Below are 26,935 nucleotides of genomic sequence, written 5' to 3'. Positions count from 1 at the left end.
AACTGACTCATTTGAAAAGACCCTGATGCTGGGAAAGATTGAGGGCAGGAGGAGAAGGGAACGTCAGACAATGGATGAGATGGTTGGATGACATCACCGACTCAATGGACATGGGTTTGGGTGGAGTCTGGGAGTTGGTGATAGACAGGGAGGCCTGGCATGCTGCGGTTCATGGGGTCACAAAGAGTCCAAGACGAATCTGTGACTGAACTGAACTGAACTGAATAATATATAGTTTTGACAGTTAGCCAAAAAGACTCTGAATAGCTAATGAAATATTTTGGGTTCCTTTTGTCTAAGAGGAAGAAACCTGGCTAAAGAAGTAAATCTTCTTTAGTTGTCACCTCTAAAAAAATATTTAATAGCTGCAGAGAGTCTCTTGTGAAACAAAACACACTGAGGATATTGGGAAAACCTATTTCCAGATTATTGAATCTCTAAACATCACTTGTGAATACTTTCTATGTGGATAAGCATTGTGCAAATATCTTTTTAAATGCTCCCGTGACATCCTTGTTTCTGAGGCTGTAGATAAGAGGATTGAGCATGGGTGTGACAATGGTATAGAAGGCTGATACTACCTTGTCTTGCTCAGGGGTGTGAAATGACTTGGGCAGCACATAAGTATAGAAGGCAGCCCCATAGAAAATGCTGACTACAGTCAAGTGGGAAGAACAAGTTGTAAAGGCCTTTTTCCGGCCCTCAGCAGAGCGCATGCGGTGGACAGTTAACAAAATGAGTGAGTAGGAGGTTGAGATAATAGAGATGGGGATGAGCAACATGAGCACACAGCAGATGTACATTAAGGTTTCATACAAGGATGTATCAGCACAGGCCAATTTGAGAACAGCGGGGATCTCACAGAAGAAATGATCGATGTTGCGGGATCCACAGTAGGGGACATTCATGGTGATAGGGGTGAGCAGAAAGCCATCCAGTGATCCACCAAACCAGGCACCAGCAGCCAGAAGGAGACACACTCTGCGGTTCATCAACACTGGGTACCTAAGAGGGTTGCAGACAGCCACATAGCGGTCATAGGCCATGAGGCCCAACAGGAAGAACTCTGATCCAATCATAGTTAAGTACAGAAAGATCTGGATGCCACAGGCCACAAAGGAAATGGTCTTCTGTATGGAAACCATGTCCACCAGGAGCTTTGGGACAGTAGTACAAATGAAAAGGGTGTCCATGATGGACAGTTGGCTGAGCAGAAAGTACATGGGGGTGTGGAGGTGGGAGTCCATGTGAATCAAGAATATCATGACCAAATTTGCAGTTACAGCCACCACAAAAATAGCCAAAATAACTGCGAAGACAATCCCCGTAGCTTTACTGTTTACTAGAAGCCCCAGGAGGATAAAGTCAGAGGAAGCAGTTCTATTCTTCATTGACATTTCTGTTGACAGCTCCAGGGAAAAGGGAGCCACAAATGTGACGGAAAACAAGAGACAGAAGACACTTCTAGGAGGTAGAAACTCACAATGGAGATAATATCTCAGAGGCTACTGGTTCAGATAAGATTTTCCAAGTCATAAAGCTAGAGAAAAACAAGCAGACCAAGAGACATTATAAATTAGGAACTATAGATCTATTTTTTTCTTTCTGGAGCACAACCCTTTCTATATTGTGCTGTAATACATAGGTAATGCAAATTGCATAATAAAGCTGGCATTTGCTATATCTAGATTGGAGTTTTAAATATCACTATCTGCCCTATTTATTCTGCATTGGTGGCCTTCAGAATCTTGTCCAGCTAATAGTAGGCTTAATAAATAAAATTGGTTATTTGGATTACCAAAGATAGGCAGAATGAATAGCTGATGAAGTGAAGGATATAAAGGAGAAGATACCTCCTGTGTGTCTACTCTCAGCAACACTTTCTGACACTTCAGATAACCAGATATGTGGGGTTTTCCCCACTTGTGAAGCAACCAGCAAATTTCCAGACACTAGACTGGCATATTACAACTTAATTCAGTTCTCACACTATTTGCCTAGATAGAGCCCAATATCCCATAGTTTCAGTCCTCCAAGACTGACCCCGCTTGAGAAACCAATTGCTAGTACATGTCATCACCTGTGCTACTAATCTCTTGGCTATATATTGGAGTTTCCTATGACTCTCTCCAAGAGTGTAATTAAATTTTCTAGAGTCTTTCATAGAACTCAGCAAAACATTTCACTTAACTGACTAGTGTGTAACTCAGGAACAACAGAAGTGGAAGATATACAGGGGAATATGTAAGAAGATTCCATCATTTGTGCTTGCATGCTAAGTTGCTTCAGTAGTGTCTCTTTGTGCCACGAGGGACTGGAGCCCGCCAGGCTACTCTATCCATGGGATTCTCTATGCAAGAATACTGGAGTGTGTTGCCATGTCCTTCTCCAGGGGCTCATTCCAACCCAGGGATTGAACCTGTGTCTCCTGCATTGCAGGTGAAATGTTTACGGCTGAGCCACTGTGGAAGCCTGCCTCCATTAGTCACTGGTGATTAATAAAATCTCTACGCTTTTTTTCCCCTTGGAGATCTAAGAGGTAGGAATTTAGAAGTTCCAAACCACTGAAGGTATGGTTAGTCTCCTGATAGCCAGCTCCCACCCGTAGGGCTTTCCATAAGTAACCTCATTAACATAAATTCAGGTGTTGCTAGAAGGGATTCCTTATGAATAAGATACCTGAGGAAGCCTCATTTCATTTAGGAAATTCTGAGGAATTTAGGGTCTCTGCCAAGGAATTCAGACAAAGACCAAATATATTTCTTATTATACACCACAATATCACAAAATGTTAGAAAAACTTGTTTGGGCATTATGAGTAAAATGTTAAAGCTGTTTTCTAAGTTTTTTCAGTAGCTTAGCCATCATCTACTTGTTCTTTCTTGTATGTTTTTATTCTGATCTCGGTAGAGCACTGTGATTCTGAGAAATCTACATTAGACAGGTAACTTTAACCTCAAAACTCTGTTGTGGAGCTTCACATGCTGCTTTAAGGCCCATTGTGTTGTGACAATTTCATCCTCTGGAGTCATTTTCTTCTTCCTCCAATGCATTTGCTCTGGTGCTACAGCTCCTATGACCTCCTTGCTGATCCTTTGTCCTCACTTTGTGGGAGTTTCCCAGCCCAAGTCCTTTGCTTCTGCCCTAACTCTGGCTTGTTTCTCACCCTCATAACTGTATGTGGTCATCTCCTCAGGTCTTTCCTCAAAATCCACTTCTCAGAAGGATCTATTCTGTAGGACTTGATGACTTTCTATTTTTCATTGTCCTTAACACAATCTGTCATACACAATCCTTTTATTTTGGGTCTCTGTCCTGCCCACTAGACAGTAAGATCAAATGGGCATGGGTATTTGCTTATTTTGCTTACTGTGCACTTTCAAAATATAAAATAATGTCTAAGATCTGATAACTTTGTTAAATATTTAAATGAATGATTATTTAGCATATGCACTCCTTAAAATGCAATTTTTGTCTTTTAATATGATTCATTTCTAGTAGAATTTCTTTAAAATTCACCCTAGTATGTTCTATAAAATATGCCAAAATGAAATGATAGTCCACGTCTTTCTGTTTATCTTCAATCTAAAATAACATCATAAAATAGGATTCACTCACACTTTCTAAAGGCAAAACCAATACAATATTGTAAAGTAATTAACCTCCAATTAAAATAAATTTATCTTTAAAAAAAACTTAGTAATAAGAAACAGAACTATATTACAATCCAAGATCAATATAAATATTACATCTTAATGAAGTTTTATGTAAACAAATTTGAAACAATCACTGTGAGTTAAAAGCATCATGCTTTTAGAAAATGAAACTCACTTCTTTATCTTTCTTTTGAATCTGATTTTTTGGTGACAGCTATTTATTCATTATGTATCAATTATTGAGTAAAAGACAAATTTGACTTCAGATGTTATTATTCATACAGTGATTGTTTTGTAGAAGTTAATATAGTTTGAACTCACCTTATGTTCCACAGTTAAAAGCACAGAAAATCATTATGCATTATTCTTAGCAACAAGTTTCCATCTAGTATTAGAAAAATCCTGCAGTAAATGATACTGTTAATTTGGTATCTTATTAAAATAGTAAGTCTGTAATAGATTAACTTGTGTGCATACATGCTAAGTCACTTCAGTTGTGTCTGACTCTTTGTGACCTTATGAACTGTAGCCCACCAGGCTCCTCTGTCTTTGAGATTCTCCAGGCAAGAATACTAGAGCGTGTTGCCATGCCCTCCTCCAGGGGATCATCCCAACCCAGGGGTCGAACCTGTGTCTCCTATGTCTCCCTTATTGGCAAGTGAGTTCTTTACCACTAGTGTCACCTGGGAAGCCCAATAGATTAATTTAGTGTTAAACGAAGCCTATCTGGAAAGGCAGAATAATGTTCCCACCCCAACTCAAAGAACCCTCCGTCCTAATCCCCAGCCTATAAATATCTTCCCTACTTGGCAAAAGAGACTTTGCAATTGTGATTCAGTTACAGATGATGAGATGAGATCACTCTGGAATGTCCCATTGTGCCCAATGTATATTCCAGGGCCCTTATAAGAGAGAGACAGGAAAGAAGAGGCAGGAATAAGAAGATGAGATGTGACATTATGAACAAAGGTCCAGGTAATACAAATGCTGGTTTTGAAAATGAAGGGGACTATGAGGCAAGGAATTAGCCCAGCATGACCAATTTTGGAGTTGCAGTCTTCAAAATGGCAAGATAATAAATTTGTGTTATTTTAAGGCACTGAATTTGCTCTATTCGAATAGTAGCCACAAGAAATTATCATAAATAATTTTACCAGATTTTAAACATAAGTATAACATGAGGGAGTCATATTGCTAATAATAAAATACCCAGCATCCGTCTATGCCAGGCATCTTTTTGCATGCTCTAGCGCTTGATGTAGTCCCTCTTCACAGCACCTCTATGGGGCGAATTACTCTAATTATTACCATCTTATGGTTGGACAAAGTGAGGCATAAAGAATAAGTAGTGGAGATGGGTCCTGGCTCAAATCTAAGGCTGTGTTTTCCATATACTCCACAGCTACACTCAACTGGCCCCTAAATGCATAGTATCCTTTTAATCATCAGTAACTTCAATCAGCTAAAAAAATTTCAGAAGAATACCAACTGCAAGACCATAATCACAATCAAGATAAACTTGAATTTCTGGTCAAAACTTGTCGACAAATTACAAAGTAACAGAATGAAGTTAAATATTTCCAGATATTCAAAATTCTAACTCCTGGGCAGTCTCCGGCCGTATCGGCCTGAAGGCGCCCGATCTCGTCTGATCTCGGAAGCTAAGCAGGGTCGGGCCTGTTTAGTATCTTGGATGGGAGACCACCTGGGAATTCCGGGTGCTGGAGGCTAACTCCTGGGCAATCTCTAGTCATCACATACCTGTGGCTTTCTAATGATGTCCGGGGGGGAAAGTCCTCACCAAAAGGATGCTGAGAAAGATCTTGCAAACATCAGATTCGCAAATCACAAATCTCACTGCTGAGCACACACAGCTGATGACAGCGTCTTATCTCCAAGCAGACCTAGTAATGTCCCATTCAAAAGTCTCGCTGTCAGGCTGTCATCCGTGTAACCACCATTACAAATACAGCTCAGTAAAGATAGTCTCAAATGTCCTTTTGAATACAGAATTGAATTAAGTCTTCTGTTAATGTGTATCAGAGGAAAGTAGCAGAGTTCATTTAAGGATAAAGAACCCCAGAGGACAAGACTATTACATGAAGTTGAGTAAAGAATAAACAGCAAAACCATTTCAAAATACTGCATAGAGTTATGAACCCGCTTTGGAGTAGGAAATGGCAATCCACTCCAATATTTTTGCCTGGAGAATCCCATGGACAGAGAAGCCTTGTGGACTACAGCCTATAGAGTTGCAAAGAGGTGGACACGACTGAGTGAGCACAAACACATGCACATGAATCCATTTTAAATCCTTGTGAAATAAATTGAAATGTCTTCAGAATTATCCTGTCAGTGATATACATATCTCAAATCACAAACCTGCAAGCATTTTCAAATTATAATTATCCTCTTCTATGTTTTCCTGCATACAGGTGCTCCCAAATGGGGAGCAGACATAACATTTTAAATTGAATTTTTCAAAAGACTCTGTCAAATGTGAACCCTGCGATTAGACTTCTATATTTTATGGTTATGTGCAATTTTTGTTGAAACACAGTACATCATTGTCTTAAAGCAAAGCCTCCCTCCAGGCAGTGGTACTTTGAAAGTTCACTGACTTTGAATCTAGGACAAGTGGTTACATCAGACCTGATGTTTCCAGTACAATTATTCCCTGCTGGAGCTGGATCGGACTTATTATTAAAGAATGTCATTTGAAAACTAAATGTGTTCCCAAGCTTCTTTTCCAGCCAGGTTGTCCCCTCTGTATTTTCCTGGGTGATTTTAGAAAAACAAATCCCACCACTTTCTTCCCTGAATATGTATGATGAGTCACTGAATCTTTTGTGCCATATTTCTTTAACTATGAAGCTATGAGATGTGATGAAATGTTAAGCTGTTAATCTGATTGTACTCAGCTGTGTGCTGCATGCTTAAAGTGAAAAAGTTGGAGCATAAAAGATTAATCTGCTCTAACTCTCTTGTTTGTACAGGTTTAAAGAGGCTTCCTCAACAAGACTGATGTTGGAGAGCACTGGTTGCATTCTCTTCTGCTGCACAGGACATGGGCTATAGAAATGGGGTTGGAACTGCCAATCTTACTCAAATTGAACCTCTATTTGAGAGTTAGATTGTATCAACACTGAGTATCTAGAGAGTACTATCATATATTGCTGGTGAGAATGTAAGTAGCTATTATTTTTGTTAGAGAGAGCAGCAAACCAATATCTGGACTTTAAAAATAACATTTACTTTCTACTCCTAGCAAATTTTATATAGAAATTAAGAAATAGGTGAGCAATTTTATGTAAATATTCATCTTGGTATTTTTTGTATTACTAAGAAAGCAGAGGCAGCTTAAGCATCTGCTCTTGAACGCTTACAAAATTATTTAGTTTTTGGAATTAGTAACAAGATTCCAAGCATCGTTTAGGATATGAGGTAGACCTAAAATCATTATGGTATGACAATTTCACTGCATTCTTAAGTGAAAAATACAGCAGTTAGAAACCCCTATGTTCTTTATATATAATATAAATATCTTACCATAATATATATAAAATTTTTGTATGTGTCCAACAGCAGATGCTTTTATGTATTTATTTTTCCTCTCTTTGATAAAAAAATGTCTTTACACATATAACCAATAACATATATGTGATAAGGGTATATGTATCACTAGTATACATGTGGCAAAGAGCTATATACAAAAACATATATACATATATTTTAATGTGCATATATATGTGCATATATAAGTATGTGTATATATATATGTACACACACACACATATATATATACACACACAATTATGAAATAAAAGTTTCACTGATGGTCGAATCTCAAGAACATCAATTTGTCTTCACTATATTTTCTGTTTTCCTACATCATAGATTATGTGTGTAAAAATAATTTAATTTCAGGTTAAAGAATAAGCCTCCTATTCACAACTTGGGCAATAAATACCTATATTTTTCCATTTCTTAATCTTTCAGTATCAGTAGGGTCACTAAGATGTATCAAATTTACCCCAGAGTCCTGCTTAAATTGGATCCTGCATTCTAAAACAGAATTCATCTGATTTCTTCTGACTCTTAAGCTTTCATACTGCAAGATGTCACCTGAAGTATGTGCTTCTGGCCTTAAAATATTCACTTTAGTCTCTGCACGTTAAATTTGAAGGGACTCACTAACATACATACATCAAAATAATCAGAAAATGTGAACTTGTAAACATGTAACTTATTAGAAAAGTAAAATAACTTTTTATCAAAGAGAGGAGAAATATATACAAAATAATTCCCATAAGTGATAGATTTATGCATTGGTATAAACAACTCTGGTTTGATAGTTTAAATTTCCCAGGTTTCTTTAATCACTTCAAACCCTGTCCGTTTACCTTTTGTTCCTGATCATTATGTAAAACCTGCACCTAATTGCCTGGGTGAAAATCCAAGACCTGCCATTTATTAGACATATGGCAGTGGGAAAGTCCCTCTTCAAATTTGTAACTAGCCAAAAGTACATCAGAGCAGCCCCTGCCCTCAGGGCTATTGGGAGGGTTTTGTGTAAGGATCTCAAAACAGTACCTGGCACCTGATAATGTTATGGAAATGTTTAGACTCCTCCTTCACTCAAAATAAAAAACCCTCTAATTTGGCAATTGTGGAAACAGAACAGGCTCCAGAATGAGAAGATAGTATTAACTTCTGAATTTGAAAATGGCCAGTAGGTATAACCTTTAATCTTTTTAGCCTAATTTTCCCTATATTTAAAGCAAACATGATAGTAAACATAATTATATAATTTTTGGATTATAAATATAAGTTTATAAAAACATTTATTTTCAATTAAAATAGCACTGGAAAAGTTCTCTGTCTTAAGACTGAGACCATTGAAGATATGCACTGAATATGTTGCTATCTTGTTGTTAAATATACTCAAATATAAAGATTGTTATAATCTTTTAGATTACAAAGGACTATTATTTACAGGGAGTCCTGACTTCCTTCAACTCTATATTCATTTTTGTCTCATAGAAATTTTCCCACAATATTTCCAGGGATGCAAGGAAACAGCTCTCTGTTGCAGCTTCATCAGTTCTATTAGTTGAACTGTAGATGAAGTCCAAAGACATGGACTTAACTATGTTCTAACTTGTTTCCTCATTTTATTTTCCTAAGGTTATTGGCTGCTGATTAAAACCACTGCCCATTGCAGGTAAACACTATGGAAATTCAGGGAAAGGATAATTTTTGATAATGCCAGCTCATATATACAATCATAAGCCTTGTTCTAACATGTAAGTTTTGGGTCAATATGGAAAAAATGCAAGTTTCTATCTCTATACTTGAGTAAATGCCCACCTATGATACCTACCTCTTATTGGCTCCAAAGGAGGACAGATATCTATGACAAATCTCGAAAAAACCAATGATGTTTCTTTGCAGGAGCCACAGTTCTAAAATGCTTCAATAGAAATGATATCTGAACTGGTGAATTTGGAAAGAATTTAAGTATATTTCTTTGGCTTCCGCTCTCATCCTGGACAGGCAATTCTGTACAAACATGCAAAAGGTACCTAATCACTTTGATTTTCAGTTTTCACTGTAACTCTTCAAACCTGATTTTCCAGGAAAAAGAAAAAAGAACTGCTTAAACATTAAAGTATGTATTTTCAAGCGTGAATTCTAAAATGAAATGACATTTTTTCATTCAAATTAATTGTATTTTACATCAGGAAAATTTCTTGGTACTTTGGATGTATCAGGGAGCAAAAGTCAAGATCCTTGTCCTTTGTCATGTGATGACTAAAATCTAATATAACTGAATAAATCACCAACTCCCAGAGCTTGCTCAAACTCATGTCCATTGAGTCAGTGATGCCATCCAAGTGTCTCATCCTCTGTTAATCAGATCTATTCTCAGCATAATCCCAACTTGAAAAAATAAATAGAAATAGAAAAAAAAAAGAATAAAAAATAGAAAAAAGTAGAAATATTTCTGGTTTGGGATAATTATATATGTCAGCCTGTTCTTTGAGTTACGCTTTCAACACCATGAAATTTTCCATTATTACAATTATCCTGTCTCATGTAAATCTTCTTTTCTGATTATCTGAAGTTTTAAAAGTTTATTTTCACTGGGTTAATAGAACTGTTAGCAGGACTCCACTTCATTCAAAGTGAATAGTAGTCTAAGTTGTCAGGGATGTACTGTCATTTTTTTTTTTTTTTTTGGCAACAAAGTTCTGAATTCTTTTCTGAACACCAAATCCTTCTCTAAATATTTTCAGTATTAACAATCATCCTTTTATGTCTGAATGTTTCTTGGTATTCAATAAAGGATTTAATGGGCTATTTAACAAGTATACTTTATATCATCCATTATTATAATTTTCATATTATATAAATATATATTTTAATTTATTGTGTAAATGAAATAAGTATGTGGAAGAAATGGTTCAGTTAATTTTATGCCCATATCCCTCACCTGTAGAAAGACCCCAGATAGGGTCTGACTGCCTCTCAGCATGGAAGATCAGGTCCTTGGTAAACCAGCCTAGCTGGCACACAACAGAAGCTGAACATAGATTTTATCTGCATGTTACTCCCGGAGGGATATGTTTTCCCCAGGTCATTATCAGGATTAACAAGCGTCCAGGTTTGTATTGTGTCATATGCCTTCCTGCTTTTGGAAATTGTCTATCAAAGAATAGCAAGTTTTAGCACAAAATCACAAGACCAGAAGTCAGAAAATATGGTTACAAATTTCTCTATCTCCCATGAGGCTAATTCCTTCTCAAAATACTTGGCAGAACTTTATGAAGATCAAAGTCAAATAATGTAGTTAAATGTGTTTTTGAAAAATGGAAAAAGTTTTCCCTTCATGTTTACCCCATGTTTAAGAACAGTATCTGACATCTTGCAAGTATGCAATTGGTTTTTTAATTAATTTTAAATTATTCCAATTTATCACTTTCAATCTCAAGCTAATACATTATATTTTTAAATTTAATTTTATTTTATATTAGGGTATATTTTATTTACAATGCTGAGTTATTTTCAGGTATACAGCAAACAGTTATACACATATCCATTCTTTTTCAGATTCTTTTCCCTTATAGGTTATTATAGAATATTGAGTAGAGTTCCCTGTGATATACAGTAGGTCCTCATTAATTATCTATTTTATTTATAGTAGTGTGCATATGGGGCTTTCCTGCTGGCTCAGCAGTAAAGAATCTACCTGCAATGCAGGAGCCACAAGAGACAGGGGTTCAATTCCTGCATTGCGAAGATCCCCTAGAGAAGGACATGGCAACCCACTCCAGTATACTTGCCTGGAGAATCCCATGGACAGAGGAGCCTGGCAGCTATAGTCCATAGGGTCGAAAAGAGGATTGAGCATGGGTGTGACAATGGTATAGAAAGCTGATACTACCTTGTCTTGCTCAGGGGTGTGAAATGACTTGGGCAGCACATAAGTGTAGAAGGCAGCCCCATAGAAAAAGCTGACTACAGCCAAGTGGGAAGAATAAGTGGTAAAGGCCTTTTTCCGGCCTTCAGCACAGCGCATGCGGTGGACGGTTAACCAAATGAGGGAGTAGGAGGTTGAGATAATAGATATGGGGATGAGCAACATGAGCACACAGCAGATGTACATCAAGGTTTCATACAAGGATGTGTCAGCACAGGCCAATCTGAGAACTGTAGTGATCTCACAGAAGAAGTGATCAATCCTGTGGGATCTACAGTAGGGGACATTCATGGTGATAGAGGTGAGCAGAAAGCTATCCAGGGATCCACCAAACCAGGCACCAGCAGCCAGAAGAAGACACACTCTGTGGTTTATGAACACGGGGTACCTAAGAGGGTTGCAGACAGCCACATAGCAGTCATAAGCCATGAGGCCCAACAGGAAGAACTCTGTTCCCATCATGGTCAAGTAGAGGAAGAGCAGGCCACAAAGGAAACGGTTTTCTCATTAGAAACCATGTTGACTAGAAGCTTTGGGACAGTAGTACAAATGAAAAGGGTGTCCATGATAGACAGTTGGCTGAGCAGAAAGTACATGGGGGTATGGAGATGGGAGTCTGTGTGAATCAAGAATATCATGACCAGGTTTGCAGTTACAGCCATCACAAAAATAGCCAAAATAACTACAAAGGCAATCCCTGTGAATTTACTGTTGACCAGAAGCCCCAGGAGGATAAAGTCAGAGGTTGAATTTGTATTCTTCATTGACATCATCTATGACAGTGCCAAAGAACAGGAAGCCACAAATACCAGAGGGAAAAAAGAGACAGAAAACACTTCCTGTAACTGAGAAACTCACAATGGAGATGACATCTTAGAGGCCACGGTTCAGATAAAATTTTCCAGTCAAAATGCTAGAGAAAATCAGACCCAGAGATGTCTTAAATCAGTAGCTAGAGATATGTTTCTTCTTTTTGGAGAACAACCCATTTTATACTGTGCTCATATATATGTTATGATATATAGTTTATGCATAACAAAATTTGTGGTTGCTCATATCTAGAGTTTTAATTATATCTGCCCTATTTAGTCTACATTTTTAGCCTTCAGAATCTTGTTTGTCTCATAGTTGGGTTAAATGAACCCTGTGTCAACTACAAATTGGCACTAGTCATGGGCACTTGTGCTTCCCTGGTGGCTCAGACAGTAATCTGCCTTCAATGCAATAGACCTGGGTTTGATCCCTGGGTTGGGAAATTCCATGAAGAAGGGAATGGCTACCCTCTCCAGTATTCTTGTCTGGAGAGAATTCCCTGGACAGAGAACCCTGGTGGGATGCAGTGCATGGGGCCACAAAGAGTCAGACAGAACTGAGCGACAATGACACGCACACAGGCACTTGCCTTCCACCTCTGTAAGGACTAAATCATGTGCTACTGCTGGTGCTGTTGTTGACCTCCAACACCCCCTGAAGTAGTTCACGGTAGAGAGCAGAAATGACACACTCTGTGCTCTGGGAAAACTGGCAGGACAAGTCTTCAGATAGTTAGATATTCTCAAGAACTGATTTCATAAGCCCAATTCTTGTGTCTCCTCATATCTAGAAAAGCACTAAAATTCTTCTGGATGATGATTCTCAGGACTAGGAAAAGCTTCAGAGACCAGTAGAAACTTTCTACAAAAAAATGTGTGCTTGATTGCATGTGCTTAATTGCACTCCCCTCTTTACCAAAATCACATATATACTATCCTTTCCCTCTACCGTTTGGATCAGTTTCTTAGAGCTATCAGAGGTGCTGCCTCCCGGGTGGCAGTCTTTATTTCACCCCAATAAAACTTAACTTGCAATTCTCACATTGTGCATTTTGTTTTTCAGTTGACAACTAGTTAGAGAAAAGAATGATTGAATCATTGCTTATTTGGATGTTTAAAGGTGAGCAGAATGAAAACCTTGAGTTGTGACCAGAGTAAAGGAAATTCTATAGGATTCTCCAGGCAAGGATACTGAAGTGGGTTGCCATACCCCTCTCCAGGGCATCTTCCCAACCCAAGGATCGAACCTACATCTCTTATGTCTCTTGCATTGGCAGGTGGGTTCTTTATCACTAGCACCACCTGGGAAGCCATATGCAGAGTACATAATGTGAAATACCACTTAACTATAAAATTGTTAGAGAAACTAAAATGGAGAAATCTTATTCAGGCTTCAGAAGCAGGAGAGCAGGTCCTGACCTTGCTTCAGACCTGCCCAAACACTGACTGGATTCCCTCCTAGTTCAGAAGCTCAGCAAGTCAAGAGGAGTTTTAGGTAAGAAAGGGAGTGCATCTTAGAATGGCTCCTGGAGGTCTGGCCAACTGCCTGGGGCATAATGAAATCCTGTGATTCACAAGATAGAACAAACAGCATTGTAGAAAGCAAAAGTTTAAAGTAAAGTCAAAACTGCATGCTTGCACACAAACTGATGATGATATCATTTTTCGGCATGGGATTATATGAGGGAACCCCTAAAACTGAAATTTGGAGTCTTGCGCCTGGAGAGGTCACACTGCCCAGGATCTGTTCCCTACTGGGACTCCAGATTGCTGTCAACAATGGACTTCTCTACTCTGTTTAAATCTGAATGTTGGTCTGCCCAATTTGGTGGTGTATATGCTCTTACTCTTTTATTTTGTTTCTATTTATCTTTTCTTTTAATGATTATATATTGAAATTAAGTCAAATAATCCTCTATTAAATATTGAAATTGTTTATCATGTGTGATGAATGGTTTCTTTTGTTAACAAATCCTTGGAACCTAAAACAAAAGTAAAACTTTCAGCAAAACATAAATTGGCACTATAAGCAGGATTTATGAAATAAAAGGAAAAAGAAAGAGGTTAAGACTATTCAACTTTTTTTTCCTTGATGGGAAAGTTTGCCTTACTGCTCATGAGTTACTGAATGGGGCATATCCACTGGAGTATGTCAGAATTGGGACCCCAAATTAAAGTGGGCCAAACCTTTAGAAGTTATTGAATGTTTGCCACTTGTGTCAACTGAGGAAGAATCAGAATGTACCACCATGCTGTGCTGGAGAGATTGGATCCTCCTCTCTGCCTACTGTAGGGTACATGAAGCCAAATTAAAATTGATTGAAAAGTTAAAATTGGAGAAAGAATTATGCAATCTGCAAGGATGACATTCTACATTACAATGTCAAAATTAGATTTTAACTGACCAAGTCTCTGCTTTCCAGTCGGTAGCTGAAAAAGCCACAGTAAAGATTGCACAAGCTAAATATCGAAAGTCACATGGCTAGGTTAACAAAAAGAAAGCAATAGGTAAGGAAGGATACACTTGGACCCTGATGCTTGGGATGAGAGATTAATCCCTGGAAAATTCAGGAATCTGCTCAAATTGTAGTTTTTGACAATACAATGTGTTAAAGACATAGAGAGATTTTATCTAAGGCCAAACAAAAGAAAATGAAATTTAAAACTCTCCAGACAAAAAGGGAGGCTCAAAAAATGTATAGGGCCATTTGGTTTCTGGTGACAGTATTTTCCACAAGTGGGCCAGATGGTAAGTCCATTTTACAAAGTAACTTGATGTGAAGAAACTTTTAAGGAAAGAAAATCTAAATGAGATAAGAGCTTTTAGATAAAGTCTATTAAGAATAACCATACTTGAGAAATGCCTACCTAAAATAGTTTCTCTAGATTTTGGTCACTTGAATTTCTAGGGTTGTGCTAAATTAAGTTAAATGATGGAAGTTTATTAAATAATTAGTCCATTTCCAAATAAAATAAGAAGCTTTAACATTACTAACTAAACACTGGCTTCCTTTTATAGAGAAACAAAACACTCCATTCTGAAGGAGATTAGCCCTGGGATTTCTTTGGAAGGAATGATGCGAAAGCTGAAACTCAAGTACTTTGGCCACCTCATGTGGAGTTGACTCATTGGAAAAGACTGATGCTGGGAGGGATTGGGGCAGGAGGAAAAGGGGACGACAGAGGATGAGATGGCTGGATGGCATCACTGACTCGATGGATGTGAGTCTGAGTGAACTCCGGGAGTTGGTGATGGACAGGGAGGCCTGGCATGCTGCGATTCATGGGGTCACAAAGAGTCAGATACGACTGAGCGACTGAACTGAACTGAACTGAATGTATATGCTTGGTGCCATTCTAAGGTGTTCTCTATAAGAAAGCAAATATTTTTATAAATTATCACTGGTATTTATGTTTGCCAATCTACAGAATGCTAATATAAAGGATAGTTCATGGCTTAAGGAAAGTATATTTTTAGTAGAGAAGATATGAGGAATGGAATTGAATGTTGTTAAGGGTGAAGAAAGTAGATCTGATTTCAGAAATCAGATAATCAGAAATCAGATAGTCTATTTCTGAATGGGAAAATAAAGTGATAAATATAGAAAAAACATTTTTGTGGAAAGTGGACCCTAAGAAAAGAATTTTATGCATGGTACACGTTTTCTTGGGATGTTGAACTGCCTTTGATGACAGATTTTACATTTCTTTGCCTCTTAAGTGATTTAATCTGTATTTGCCTTTGAAATCTTTTATTATCTCTTTGGCTGACTGAATAACTGTTGTTTCATAGTAACCTATAATTTTATCTGACGGAGTATTCTCAACTCTTTGTTTTTTTTCTTTTTTTTTTTGACAGAGCCTCCTAAAATCAAATTCTAATGAAGCTCTTCTGACTTCTAGCTAACTTTGTAGTGCTTCAGAGGGTCCCCGAAGCATCCCAAAGAAAAATACTGGACTAATTAGGTTATTTGGTATGTTAAAGGTACATGGGAAGTTCTATAAGATAATTTATGTTGTATATCAGACTGGAATTTGTTTTTTTTTCTCTTGGTTAAGACAGCAAAGTTTTCTTGGGATGTACCTTTTGATAACAGACTATGTGAATTTCTTTGCCTTTATACTTGTTTTTAAAAAACCTTTGCTACTTTGGTAAAGTAAATAAATATTATTTCACAATGATCTATGAAGATTGTACAGATAGATAAAGGTCATTCTGCTTATACAGAAAAATTAACCCCTGATTATCAAACTTTCACTATCTTGATATTCTTAGGACATGGCAACAGTCTACTCCTAAATCAAGGATTTAAAGATGGATAAACAATAGTTGAAAATCAAAAAGGCAGGGCTATGGGAAATCCAAGAAGGCTTTTTGGCTTTTTCCTGTGCACTCAGTTGCTTCAGTCATGTCTGACTCTTTGTGACCCCCATGGACTGTAGCTCGACAGGCTGTTCTGTCCATGGGGATTCTCCAGGCAAGAATACTGGAGTGGATTGCTACGCCCTCCTCCAGGGGACCTTCCCAACTCAGGGATTGAAACTGAGTCTCTTATGTCTCCTTCATTGGCAGGTGGATTCTTTACCACTAATGCCACCTGGGAAACCCTTGCTCCCTCACAAAAGTCATTTTTTATTTGATAGGATAAAGCTTTCCCTGGCTTCAGGGTTAATGCCATCACATACACAGAAAAAAAAGTAAATACAAATTATGTTTCACTGAGTAGAAAATTCTAGTTTTGTTAATTGAAATGTATGTTAACTACGACTTGCTTCCCAGGTTTACTTCTTTGCTGTCATGTTTTATTGCTAAAATTTTGATTGAGTTATTTTAAAGTTTATCTCAGTAATCTATCTTTGAATGGAGATCAAATACCCTCTGAGCTACAGCCAGGAGACATAAAATTAAATATATCTATCTATATGCTAATTGGAGCTTATGGCAAAAACAAGACAAAAGAGTGCTCTTGGATTTCTGAAGTAGGAAATTTCCAGAGGTCATAAAGAATTATACTAATAGTGGTTATTTTGATGAATTATAAGTAGCATATCAGGTTCTAAAACAATAAAATTTAATTGAATGCCATATATATATATATATATATACATATATATATTATTGGTCAGAAAACAATGAATTCGCCACTTGGCTACCCCTACGGGTAAAGAATAACTGGAAAATTCACTCCAAAGAACTATGGGGAAAGGAAATATGGTCTGACATTTGGGAGATTTTTCACACTACTAATGTTTCAGTCTTTCATGTGGACGCTCATGGTGAAATTGTTAGGTGTCATTTCCAGGGCTCTGAAGAGTTCCAGCACCACAGGCCTTTATGTCTCAACAGTGGAGTGGAATTTAGCGAGAGGCAAAGTGATAAATAAGGAGTGATTTTTTAGAATGAGATGCTTGTAAGGTTAACAAATGGGCAGGCAAAAGTTGCACTGCCCCCAGCACTCAGTGGGTTATATTTTTATAATCAAAGGAAGAGAGGGGAGGGGGAGAAGATCTCCTTTGTCTCTCTTGAGTAGATGTCGTATTTCCATCTCCCTCCCCCAAGTAAGGCAGAGAAGTTTACTTATCCCTATATGGTCAGGTCAGGGCTGTCACAGCACTTTCAAAAAATATTTTCAGGTCTCAGTACAATGAGGGTCTTTCATTCTGAAAAGTCACCTTTCCATAAATGATTGTTTTTTGTGTGCACAGAGCATGCTTGGGGGGTAATTACTTGATGATACCACTGGGCAAGTTTTAGGCCTTATTCTCTACTATTTTTTTTTTTTTTTTTTTGGTGGGAGGGGGTGTTGGTGGTGGTGGTATTGTGCAAAGAACATGTCGTTGGGGCCAAAAAGCATGTTTTAGGAGTTATTAACTCACTGAACTCACAGGGAAGGATGTGGGTCTCATGACACCATTGTTTTATTTTTTAGGGGCATGTCTTGTGCTTCTGTTGCATGTATTTCTGCTAAGCAATGTAGCTTGGTTTTAGTGTTAAGCAAGCCAATCTGACTTTACTGCTAAGTGATGTGTTTTGCTTTATAAGTCAATCAAGCTCATCTTATTTTGTAGAACAGCTTTTTTCGTTGAGTCATTTCATTGTTTAGGAGGGATATAACATTGCTATCATTTTAAAGCTTTTTGAATACATACTGTTATAGCCTCAGTGTGAACTACATTTTCAAGACCTGGCATAAAGATGTTTACTAAATGATCATACCACTGAAACACAGACAAGATCCATCTAGCTTGCTTCATAGGAAGGTTGGCTGGAGAGTGGCTTATCAAGAATTAATAAAATATTCATATTCATATTCAAAAGCAGAGGCAATACTTTGTCAACAAAGGTCCGTCTAGTCAAGGCTATGGTTTTTCCAGTGGTCATGTATGAATGTGAGAGTTGGACTGTGAAGAAAGCTGAGCCGAAGAATTGATGCTTTTGAACTGTGGTGTTGGAGAAGACTCTTGAGAGTCCCTTGGACTGCAAGGAGATCCAACCAGTCCATTCTAGAGGAGATAAGTCCTGGGTGTTCTTTGGAAGGAATGATGCTAAGACTGAAACTCCAATACTTTGGCTACCTCATTCGAAGAGTTGACTCATTGGAAAAGACTCTGATGCTGGGAGGGATTGGGGGCAGGAGGAGAAGGGGACGACAGAGGATGAGATGGCTGGATGGCATCACCAACTCGATGGACGTGAGTTTGAGTGAACTCCAGGAGTTGGTGATGGACAGGGAGGCCTGGTGTGCTGCAATTCATGGAGTCACAAAGAGTTGGACACAACTGAGTGACTGAACTGAACTGAAGTCATATTCAGTATATTGATTCTTTCAATCCAAGAATATGGTAATTTGTTCATCTGTATCATCTTTGATTTCTTTCATTAGTATTTTATTAGTTTCTCTACTTGAAGAGATTCATCCATCTAAGCCATTCTTCCATCTCTTTTCTATTTGTTTGTTTGTTTCAGCATAAGATCAAATTTGGGGGAATCTTCCAAGGCAAAATGAACCCTGGATTAGCATATTAATGAGGATGAGATTTACTTATATGAACATCTATGAAGGATACAGTTTTCACTTTGCATTGGCACTACAAGGACATACAGTAACCTATTCTTAATCTTTGTCAATTACAAAATCACCCAAAAATGATCCCAGCACATTCTAAGCTTTTGATTGCAAACCAAAATAAACACCAGGTGAATAAAAATTTATTTGTCATATTTTAGTGCCTTACACATAAGAAGGAAGTTAAAATTAAGTAGGTAAATGGACGGACAGTCCTTATTGAGTGTGGTCTTTTTAAATAAACATTCTATTGTATCAGGATCCTGTATCTATTAAAGCTTCTCAAATAACCAAAAGATAATTAATAGAAAAAATATTACCAGTCTACTAGATGAAAACTTTTACAATAGGAAAATTGACCAAGGGAGATGATTTAACTAACAAAAGGTCTTGATTTATTCATGTTTTGTTTCATAAGTCATTTTATTAGGCAATAAATGGAAGTTACTAAAGGATTGTAGCAATATCTATCTTAATAATAATAGAAGTCAAATCTAATCAATCAGTAAATAGTTAGTGATTTCCAGACACATAATGAACTCTACATGAATAAAATTATGATAATAGTTTAAATGTAAAGATTAGAGAACACAGACATTTATAAAAGATAACAAAGAATACTGAACCCCAAACCCAATTGAATTATCCTTACAAAAGTTTTCTAAATAGAGGTGCTACATAGACTATAGTCATCAGAAAATGTTTAATTTGTATTGAACATTTGACTTTAAATCAACAAGGACATGAAAATTATTCCTCGCATCTTCTATTCTAAAGTTTGTCAGAAATACAGACACAAAAGGCACGTGAAAATATGTAACATAAAAATATCCATTCAGGACTTTCAAAGGGCTGTTTGGACTGACTGGAATGATTTATAATGCTACCTGAAGAAAATGCTCTCTGAGAGATGTCAGTCAGTGAATCCAGACAAGTGAGTTGGCTGTTGCTGAGATACTGGCTGTGTTCAGCTACAGTTCTTAAGTGTTGGTGTCAAAAGAATTATTTTGCCTGATATAATTCAGGATTGTGAACACGATAGTGAATATTTCTCAGAACCAACAATATATTTTCTAGAACTACTGTGTGCCAGTAGCCACAGTACCAAGAAAGTTTGTACCCAGCTCCTTCTAGTACTTCTTGGACACATCCCCTGCTCTGACTTTCTGGGAGTATGTACATCTCCCCTGTATTCTCCTTAGAGCTGTAACCACATCTTTATTTCTCAAGCTGTAGATGAGTGGGTTGAGCATTGGAGTGAGTATGGTGTAGAAGGCAGATACAACCTTGTCTTTCTCTGGTGTGTGATATGATTGGGGCAGCACATTGGTGTAGAAGGCTGCCCCATAGAAAATGATCACCACCACAATATGGGATGAACAGGTAGCAAAGGCTTTGCGCCGGCCCTCAGCAGAGTTCATCCGATGCACTGTGAGCAGGATGCGTATGTAGGAAACAGAGATGATGGATATAGGGATGAGCAGCATCAGCACACAGCAGGCATACATCAGGGTCTGGTAGAGTGATGTGTCAATACAAGACAGCTTCAGTACTGCTGGGATCTCACAGAAAAAGTGATTGATCTCTCGGGACCCACAGTAAGGGAAGCTCATAGTAAAGGGAGTCAGCATGAACCCATCCAAGGAGCCACCAACCCAGGAACCCACCACCATAAACAAGCAAATCCTGCGGTTCATGAGGAGAGGATATCGAAGAGGGTTGCACACAGCCACATACCTGTCATAGGCCATAAGACCCAGTAAGAAGAACTCCCCTCCAATCAGGGTCAGGTAGAGGAAGATCTGAAGTGCACAGCCCAGGAAGGAGATGGTCTTTTCCTTGGACAAGAGATCTTGCAACATCTTGGGGACAGTGATGCAGATGTAGACAGTGTCCATGATGGACAGTTGGCTAAGCAGGAAGTACATGGGCGTGTGGAGGTGGGAGTCTGTGTGAATGAGCAGAATCATGACCATGTTGGCTGTAAGAGCCACCAGAAAGATGGAGAAGACCACTGCAAAGATAAACCCAGGGAATGTGGGATGTGTGATGAGGCCCAAGAGGATGAAGTCAGTGGAATTTTGAAGAACTGTCTCCATGTTTACATCACATAATAGCTCCTAGAACTGCAAAGACAGGAAGTTGTTAGGTTAATTAATAATCCAAAATTTAGGGAGGGCCTACCATGGATAGTATGTCAGAAGCAGAGTGAGATAAAGGAAAGAACATCAGTTCAGAATCATATTGAATCCGTCTTGGCATTTCCAACCAGTCCATTCTGAAGGAGAACAGCCCTGGGACTTCTTTGGAAGGAATGATGCTAAAGCTGAAACTCCAGTGCTTTGGCCACCTCATGCAAAGAGTTGACTCATTGGAAAAGACTCTGATGCTGGGAGAGATTGGGGACAGGAGGAGAAGGGGATGGCAGAGGACGAGATGGCTGGATGGCATCACTGACTTGATGGACGTGAATCTAAGTGAACTCCGGGAGTTGGTGATGGACAGGGAGGCCTGGCGTGCTGCGATTCATGGGGTCGCAAAGAGTCGGACACGACTGAGCGACTGAACTGACTGAACTGACTGAACATTGGACAGAAAAATTAATCTATAAACTAACTCAGTTTCATCACTTGTGAAAAGTTATCATATATCTATATCTCTGTAGGCTGATATAAGATATAAATGTAATAATTTATACAGTATCATTTTCAAATTTTTCTTTATTTTTATTTTGAACTATCTTCTGTATATATTTTATAATCTTATTTTAGAATGAAAATTTCTCCAGTTTGATAACTGTGCCTTACCCTTCATAATTGCCTTGCAATCAATATGTATGGGTAGATTAAATTTAAATTGCTCTCTGCCATTTAATATTGCATTGTTAACATCATGGACATCCATTTGTGATTTCATAAACTGATAAAAAATAAGCATGAAGCCAATAAATTTAGATAATTTGGCTGCTGTTATAATTAAGCTGCTTTGTGAATGGTTGGAACATCAGGAATTAACAAGGCAATACTACAAACTTTAATTAATGGTCAATATCTGTGGCCTATGGTTAGATGTTTTTCTTCCAAGGAAGTTCATGTTTTAGGCACAGGTCATTTTAAGTATTTGGATCCATTTTTTCCTCACAGAATAATTTAGGGTCATAAATCTCAAATGAGTACCACCTTAAATGTATTCTACAAGCAAGGCTTTGGGTTCTTCATCATTGTGGTCTTTCTGATTGACACCACTGAGTGGACTGAGATTTTATGACTTAGAATGGCCTCGTATCATTTCATAGTGACCTAAGCAATTTTTTATTGTTCAGCCAAACATTAACAGTTTTTCTGACATTCTGAGATTATTAAAATTTTATATTGTCCTAGGAATCCATTACTACTTGCTTTGGTTTTTATTTTTAATTCCTTAACAATTATACTTCTACACTGTTATTTATCCTCTATGTTTATAAGTAAAGGCAACTCTAGATGGAAATGAGATTCCTGAATTTAGAGGGAAAAAACTCAATTGAACTAGATGGAATGGACTCTTGTATCTTTTATTCTTGAGAGATGTAAAAGTGCACTTCTTATATATATTCAGGAACATTGAGGAATGAGTTTATTATTACCATTGTTTTATAGTGTACATTTCTGTAGTGTACATCTCTTCATTTTAGTGACAGAATTACTGAAGAAGTATATTTCTATAAAATATATTAGTTACTAATACTTTATCTGGATTTTTAAATAAATATATAGTCTTTGAGGTATTAAGAATGAATTAATCTTTATGCTGAAGCAGAACTATTAGAAACAATACTGAGACTTTTTCTGAGTGTTCATTAAAGATGTAATTACGTTATAGACTAGGTAAATGAGCAAAATTCCAGAGGAAGAAAGTAAAAAGCAATTTTATGTTGGCCTGTGTTGAAACTTTAATATACCTTTTCAATTGAGAAGGAGAAAAACAAATGCCTGGGTAAACCAGCATAAACCTTACCTAAATATCAAATATCAGCTTTCAATAAGTTTGATAAAAGTCAGCTACTTCTGCCTTTTTATTTTTATTTTATTTTATTTTTAAAATTTACAAAATTGTATTAGTTTTGCCAAATATCAAAATGAATCCACCACAGGTATACATGTGTTCCCCATCCTGAACCCTCCTCCCTCCTCCCTCCCCATACCATCCCTCTGGGTCGTCCCAGTGCACTAGCCCCAAGCATCCAGTATTGTGCATCGAACCTGGACTGGCAACTCGTTTCATACATGATATTATACATGTTTCAATGCCATTCTCCCAAATCTGCCTTTTTAAATATGTGAAAGATTTACTTGTGAAAGCCACAGCTCTGAATCATAGACACAGAAATTAAATTTAAGATGTTAGAATTAAAACTGTGTTTATGGAGCTGTGCAATAACTGGTTGGGATAAAAATATTCAAGCAGGCAGACAATAACTTTATCTTGATCAACAAGCCTTTTTTTCACTTAAACACATTGTAGATTTTATGTGCACTACCAACAGTATCAAATCCACTCCTAATCATCATTTTGAAAATACACTGAAAAGCTGAGATAGCCAAATAATCTGAAAATTGCCTAAGGAAAAGTTGCTTTGCAATCAAAATATGGGTCCGAGAAATTTATTTCACACATACACTCAGACTGGAGTCTACAGAATATGAAAAATGGTAAATAATTCTTATTGCCTCAGAACTCTTTGATTAAGGAACACAAATTTTTCAAACTCCAGATCCTTTCTTAGACTAGATCCTAGAATGTTAAAATATATTAATAAAACTGAAGGAGCAGAACTATATGTTGTAAACTAACTTTATTTCTAAAACAATCAGAGTTTCAGTGAATAAAAGAACCTCAATTTGGATCCAAGCTGCTTCTCTGTGTATATGTGTGTGTGTGTGTGTGTGTGTGTGTGTGTGTGTGTAAGAGAGAGAATATTTAAGAGTAGGGAAGAGATCCTGCTAGAGGAATAGCATACTAAGAGGCTTAGCACAAAGGTGTACGTGTTACTTTTGTCAGTGAATCAAATATAAAAAACTAATGTGACACACGATCAAAATATGTAGTTAACATTGTACTGTGGAATGTTTGACATGGCAACATCTACATTATGAGCACAATGACATGTCATGATGTAATCTATTTGCATCAGTTCCCAGTATCTAATTTTAACATTAGTGTTAACACTACTAACTACTGTTTAATGTAATGTGTGATTTGATTTACACATACAAGATACTGGATTCCATTCCCCATTAGGTAACCTTTCTACCACTATCATCATTATTCCCTAGTCTCAAGTTTTCTACCATTTCCTTCTTTAATTACTATCCTTCTAAAAATTAGAAGAAAAAAATGAAACCTTGTATCTGCATGGCCCCAGGTTCAGGCTTTTCTGTTGTTCAAGACAGAGAATGCCCCAACTCCAGAACTGACATAACATCACCTAGTATAGCTCCATAACCACCTGGTATGGCAGAGGCTAAGGTATGGGCCTGGTAGGCTGCAGTCCATGGGGTCGCTAAGAGTCGGACACGACTGAGTGACTTCACTTTCACTTTTCACTTTCATGCATTGGAGAAGGAAATGGCAACCCGCTCCAGTGTTCTTGCCTGGAGAATCCCAGGGACGGGGGAGCCTGGTGGGCTGCCGTCTCTGGGGTCGCACAGAGTCAGACACAACTGAAGTGACTTAGCAGCAGCAGCAGCAGCAGCAGGGTATGGGAAGATCCAGCTAAGGTAAGAAGAACGCTGTGAGTGGAGACTCTGGATCTCTACCATGGGAAAGGATGGCTAAGTTTTTCAAGAGGCCTTGATTTTTTCTCTGATATGCCATGTGGAGAGTAAAGGTAAGGAGATGAAATAGGGTTCCTGTGCAAGGTGCTAGCTGGTAGAAGCTGAACGTTTCAGGACAATAAGACTGAAATTATTATGAGAGAAGCCACAGAAGTCTGGACACAATTCAGATCCTTGCAACATCTTGTAAAAAGAGGCCTTCAAGTGAGATCAGGGAGAAAGATTACCGAAGATAAGGAGGTCTTGGACCAATCCTTTCTGATTCACTGTATGTACAATTGACAGGGAGAAGGTCTGATTCCAGATAGTTTAGTTTTCATATCAAAGACATGCTAAGACTTTTACTATCTCTAATAACTGACTAGTCCAGGGAGGGCAGTCTCTCCACAGCTAGAAATGTTAAGATGTCAAAACATCATAAGGTACAGAAGATTTAAATATGTACATATATTTAATCATAAAGTGTTAGTTCTAATACCAGGTGCCAAGTTACCTAAAGCACACCGTTAAGGGTATACCCTGATGCTGGGAAAGATTGACGGCAGAAGGAGAAGGGGACAACAAGATTTGAGATGGCTGGATGTGACCACCGACTCGATGGACATGAGTTTGAGTATGCTCTAGGAGTTGGTGATGGATAGGGAAGCCTGGAGTGCTGCAGTCCATGGGGTCTTAAAAGAGTTGGACACAACTGAGCGACTAAAAACTGACTGAACTGGAAACAATAAGTACATCTGGCTTCCTGGAATATTGCATGAAGGGTCTAAATTTAAAGCTGTCAGGTGCCAGGACAGCTACTTATTTTGATTAATAGAGATATATCCTGAGCAGTGGTGTCAGTTTGTGCAGAGGTAAACAGAAATCAAAGGATCAGGCACAGGGGACATCTACTCTCTACTCTGCTAGTGCTATAGGGGAGTAAAGAATCAGAGGAAAGGAACAACTGTACAAGACCAGAAATGACAGAGGAACATAAAAAGCTGATACCTGTAGCTCTAAATGTAACGTGCTCATTATTGCATGATGAGATCTAAGTTTCTGACATGTAGACACAATCCTATTCTTCTTCAGTGATTCAGCCCAGTGGACTCTGATAGGACCATGGTAAAATCTTTTAAGGGAATTTCTTTAAGAAATGCTGCTTGTCTATTAAAAAAAATAGATTTTATCTTTTGAGCACTATGAGAGCATATGACCATGCCTATGGAGTAAGGAAGGGAGAAGGGAGCTTAGAAAATAATAATAATAATAAAGAGAAATAATTCAATATATTTTAATCTCCCTCTAAGGATGCAAAAACCTCTACCCACACTTTTTTCCATACAAAGAGGTTAACTCTTGCCTTAAAAATATTCAGACAGAAAAAAAAAAGGAAAAAATATTCAGAGGGCAATCCATGCTTTTCATTAGTAATACATATCTTAGACATTAAAGTCTAAAAATTACTCATCATGAATATTAAGCTAGATCTTTCAACCATCAGCTTTTACATGCCCTTTTTCTCTTTAGTAAATTCATTCAAGCACCCATAAACTAATACTAGATTCCCCTAGGCTTCCTATTTCATGCTAAAGTATCCCTTTTCTGAGAACTGAATGTACAAATGTATCCCTCTTAAACCTGAAGATAGTTTCTAATAGTCTTAGAGTGATGCCTAAAGAAAACATCATAGTGTATAGGAAATGTTCTATTTGGTTTCCATGAAACTATTTACTCTTACCTCAGAGCAATTGAGTCCAGACCTTAGTTAGGCAACATTGAAATGGCAGCCTTTTAAAATACTTGGATATGAAGGTGGGACTAAGACAAAAGTAAGTGTTTAATTAACATTGGATCTCAGCATCTTGCAGGAGAAATCCCTAGGTTAGTAATTAATCTATATTTACTGGGCTCACCTTGTGCATAAGAGGAAGACCAGCCAAAGTCCAATCCTTTTACCAGAAAGTCTATTCTTTTCCAAAGCAAAAGTTATAATTACTTCTTGAGATTTTTTTCATAAAACTACTTATCTAACCCTGGCATCTCTTAAGAATAAAAAAAGCATGTAATGTAGAGATGAAAGTAAAGATCATTCTAAAGTTAAAACTTCTGTTGTGATCTC

General features: G+C 37.6%; 2 protein-coding genes and 2 pseudogenes across 2 annotated transcripts; 1 reads left to right on the top strand and 3 right to left on the bottom strand.

The window, feature by feature from the left end:
* Window positions 1–400: 400 nt before the first annotated feature.
* LOC129631378 (olfactory receptor 2T11) lies at window positions 401–2,514 on the bottom strand. The gene has a single exon (XM_055552353.1). The coding sequence runs from the start codon at window positions 1,395–1,397 to the stop codon at window positions 462–464; it is 936 nt and encodes a 311-aa protein (XP_055408328.1). The 5' UTR covers window positions 1,398–2,514; the 3' UTR covers window positions 401–461.
* Window positions 2,515–5,266: 2,752 nt separating this feature from the next.
* Window positions 5,267–5,386, top strand: LOC129642401 (uncharacterized; annotated as a pseudogene).
* A 5,663-nt stretch (window positions 5,387–11,049) lies between these two features.
* LOC129628437 (olfactory receptor 2T11-like) lies at window positions 11,050–11,909 on the bottom strand (annotated as a pseudogene).
* An 8,239-nt stretch (window positions 11,910–20,148) lies between these two features.
* Window positions 20,149–21,117, bottom strand: LOC129628360 (olfactory receptor 2T2). The gene has a single exon (XM_055547814.1). It carries the CDS (start codon window positions 21,115–21,117, stop codon window positions 20,149–20,151), a length of 969 nt encoding a protein of 322 aa, XP_055403789.1.
* Between the last annotated feature and the right edge of the window lie 5,818 nt (window positions 21,118–26,935).

The sequence above is a fragment of the Bubalus kerabau genome, chromosome 1 (genome assembly GCF_029407905.1).
Source record: "Bubalus kerabau isolate K-KA32 ecotype Philippines breed swamp buffalo chromosome 1, PCC_UOA_SB_1v2, whole genome shotgun sequence".
Lineage (NCBI taxonomy): Eukaryota > Metazoa > Chordata > Mammalia > Artiodactyla > Bovidae > Bubalus > Bubalus kerabau.
Note: the sequence above shows the minus strand (reverse complement) of the source record. Positions and strands in the feature narration are given on the sequence as shown.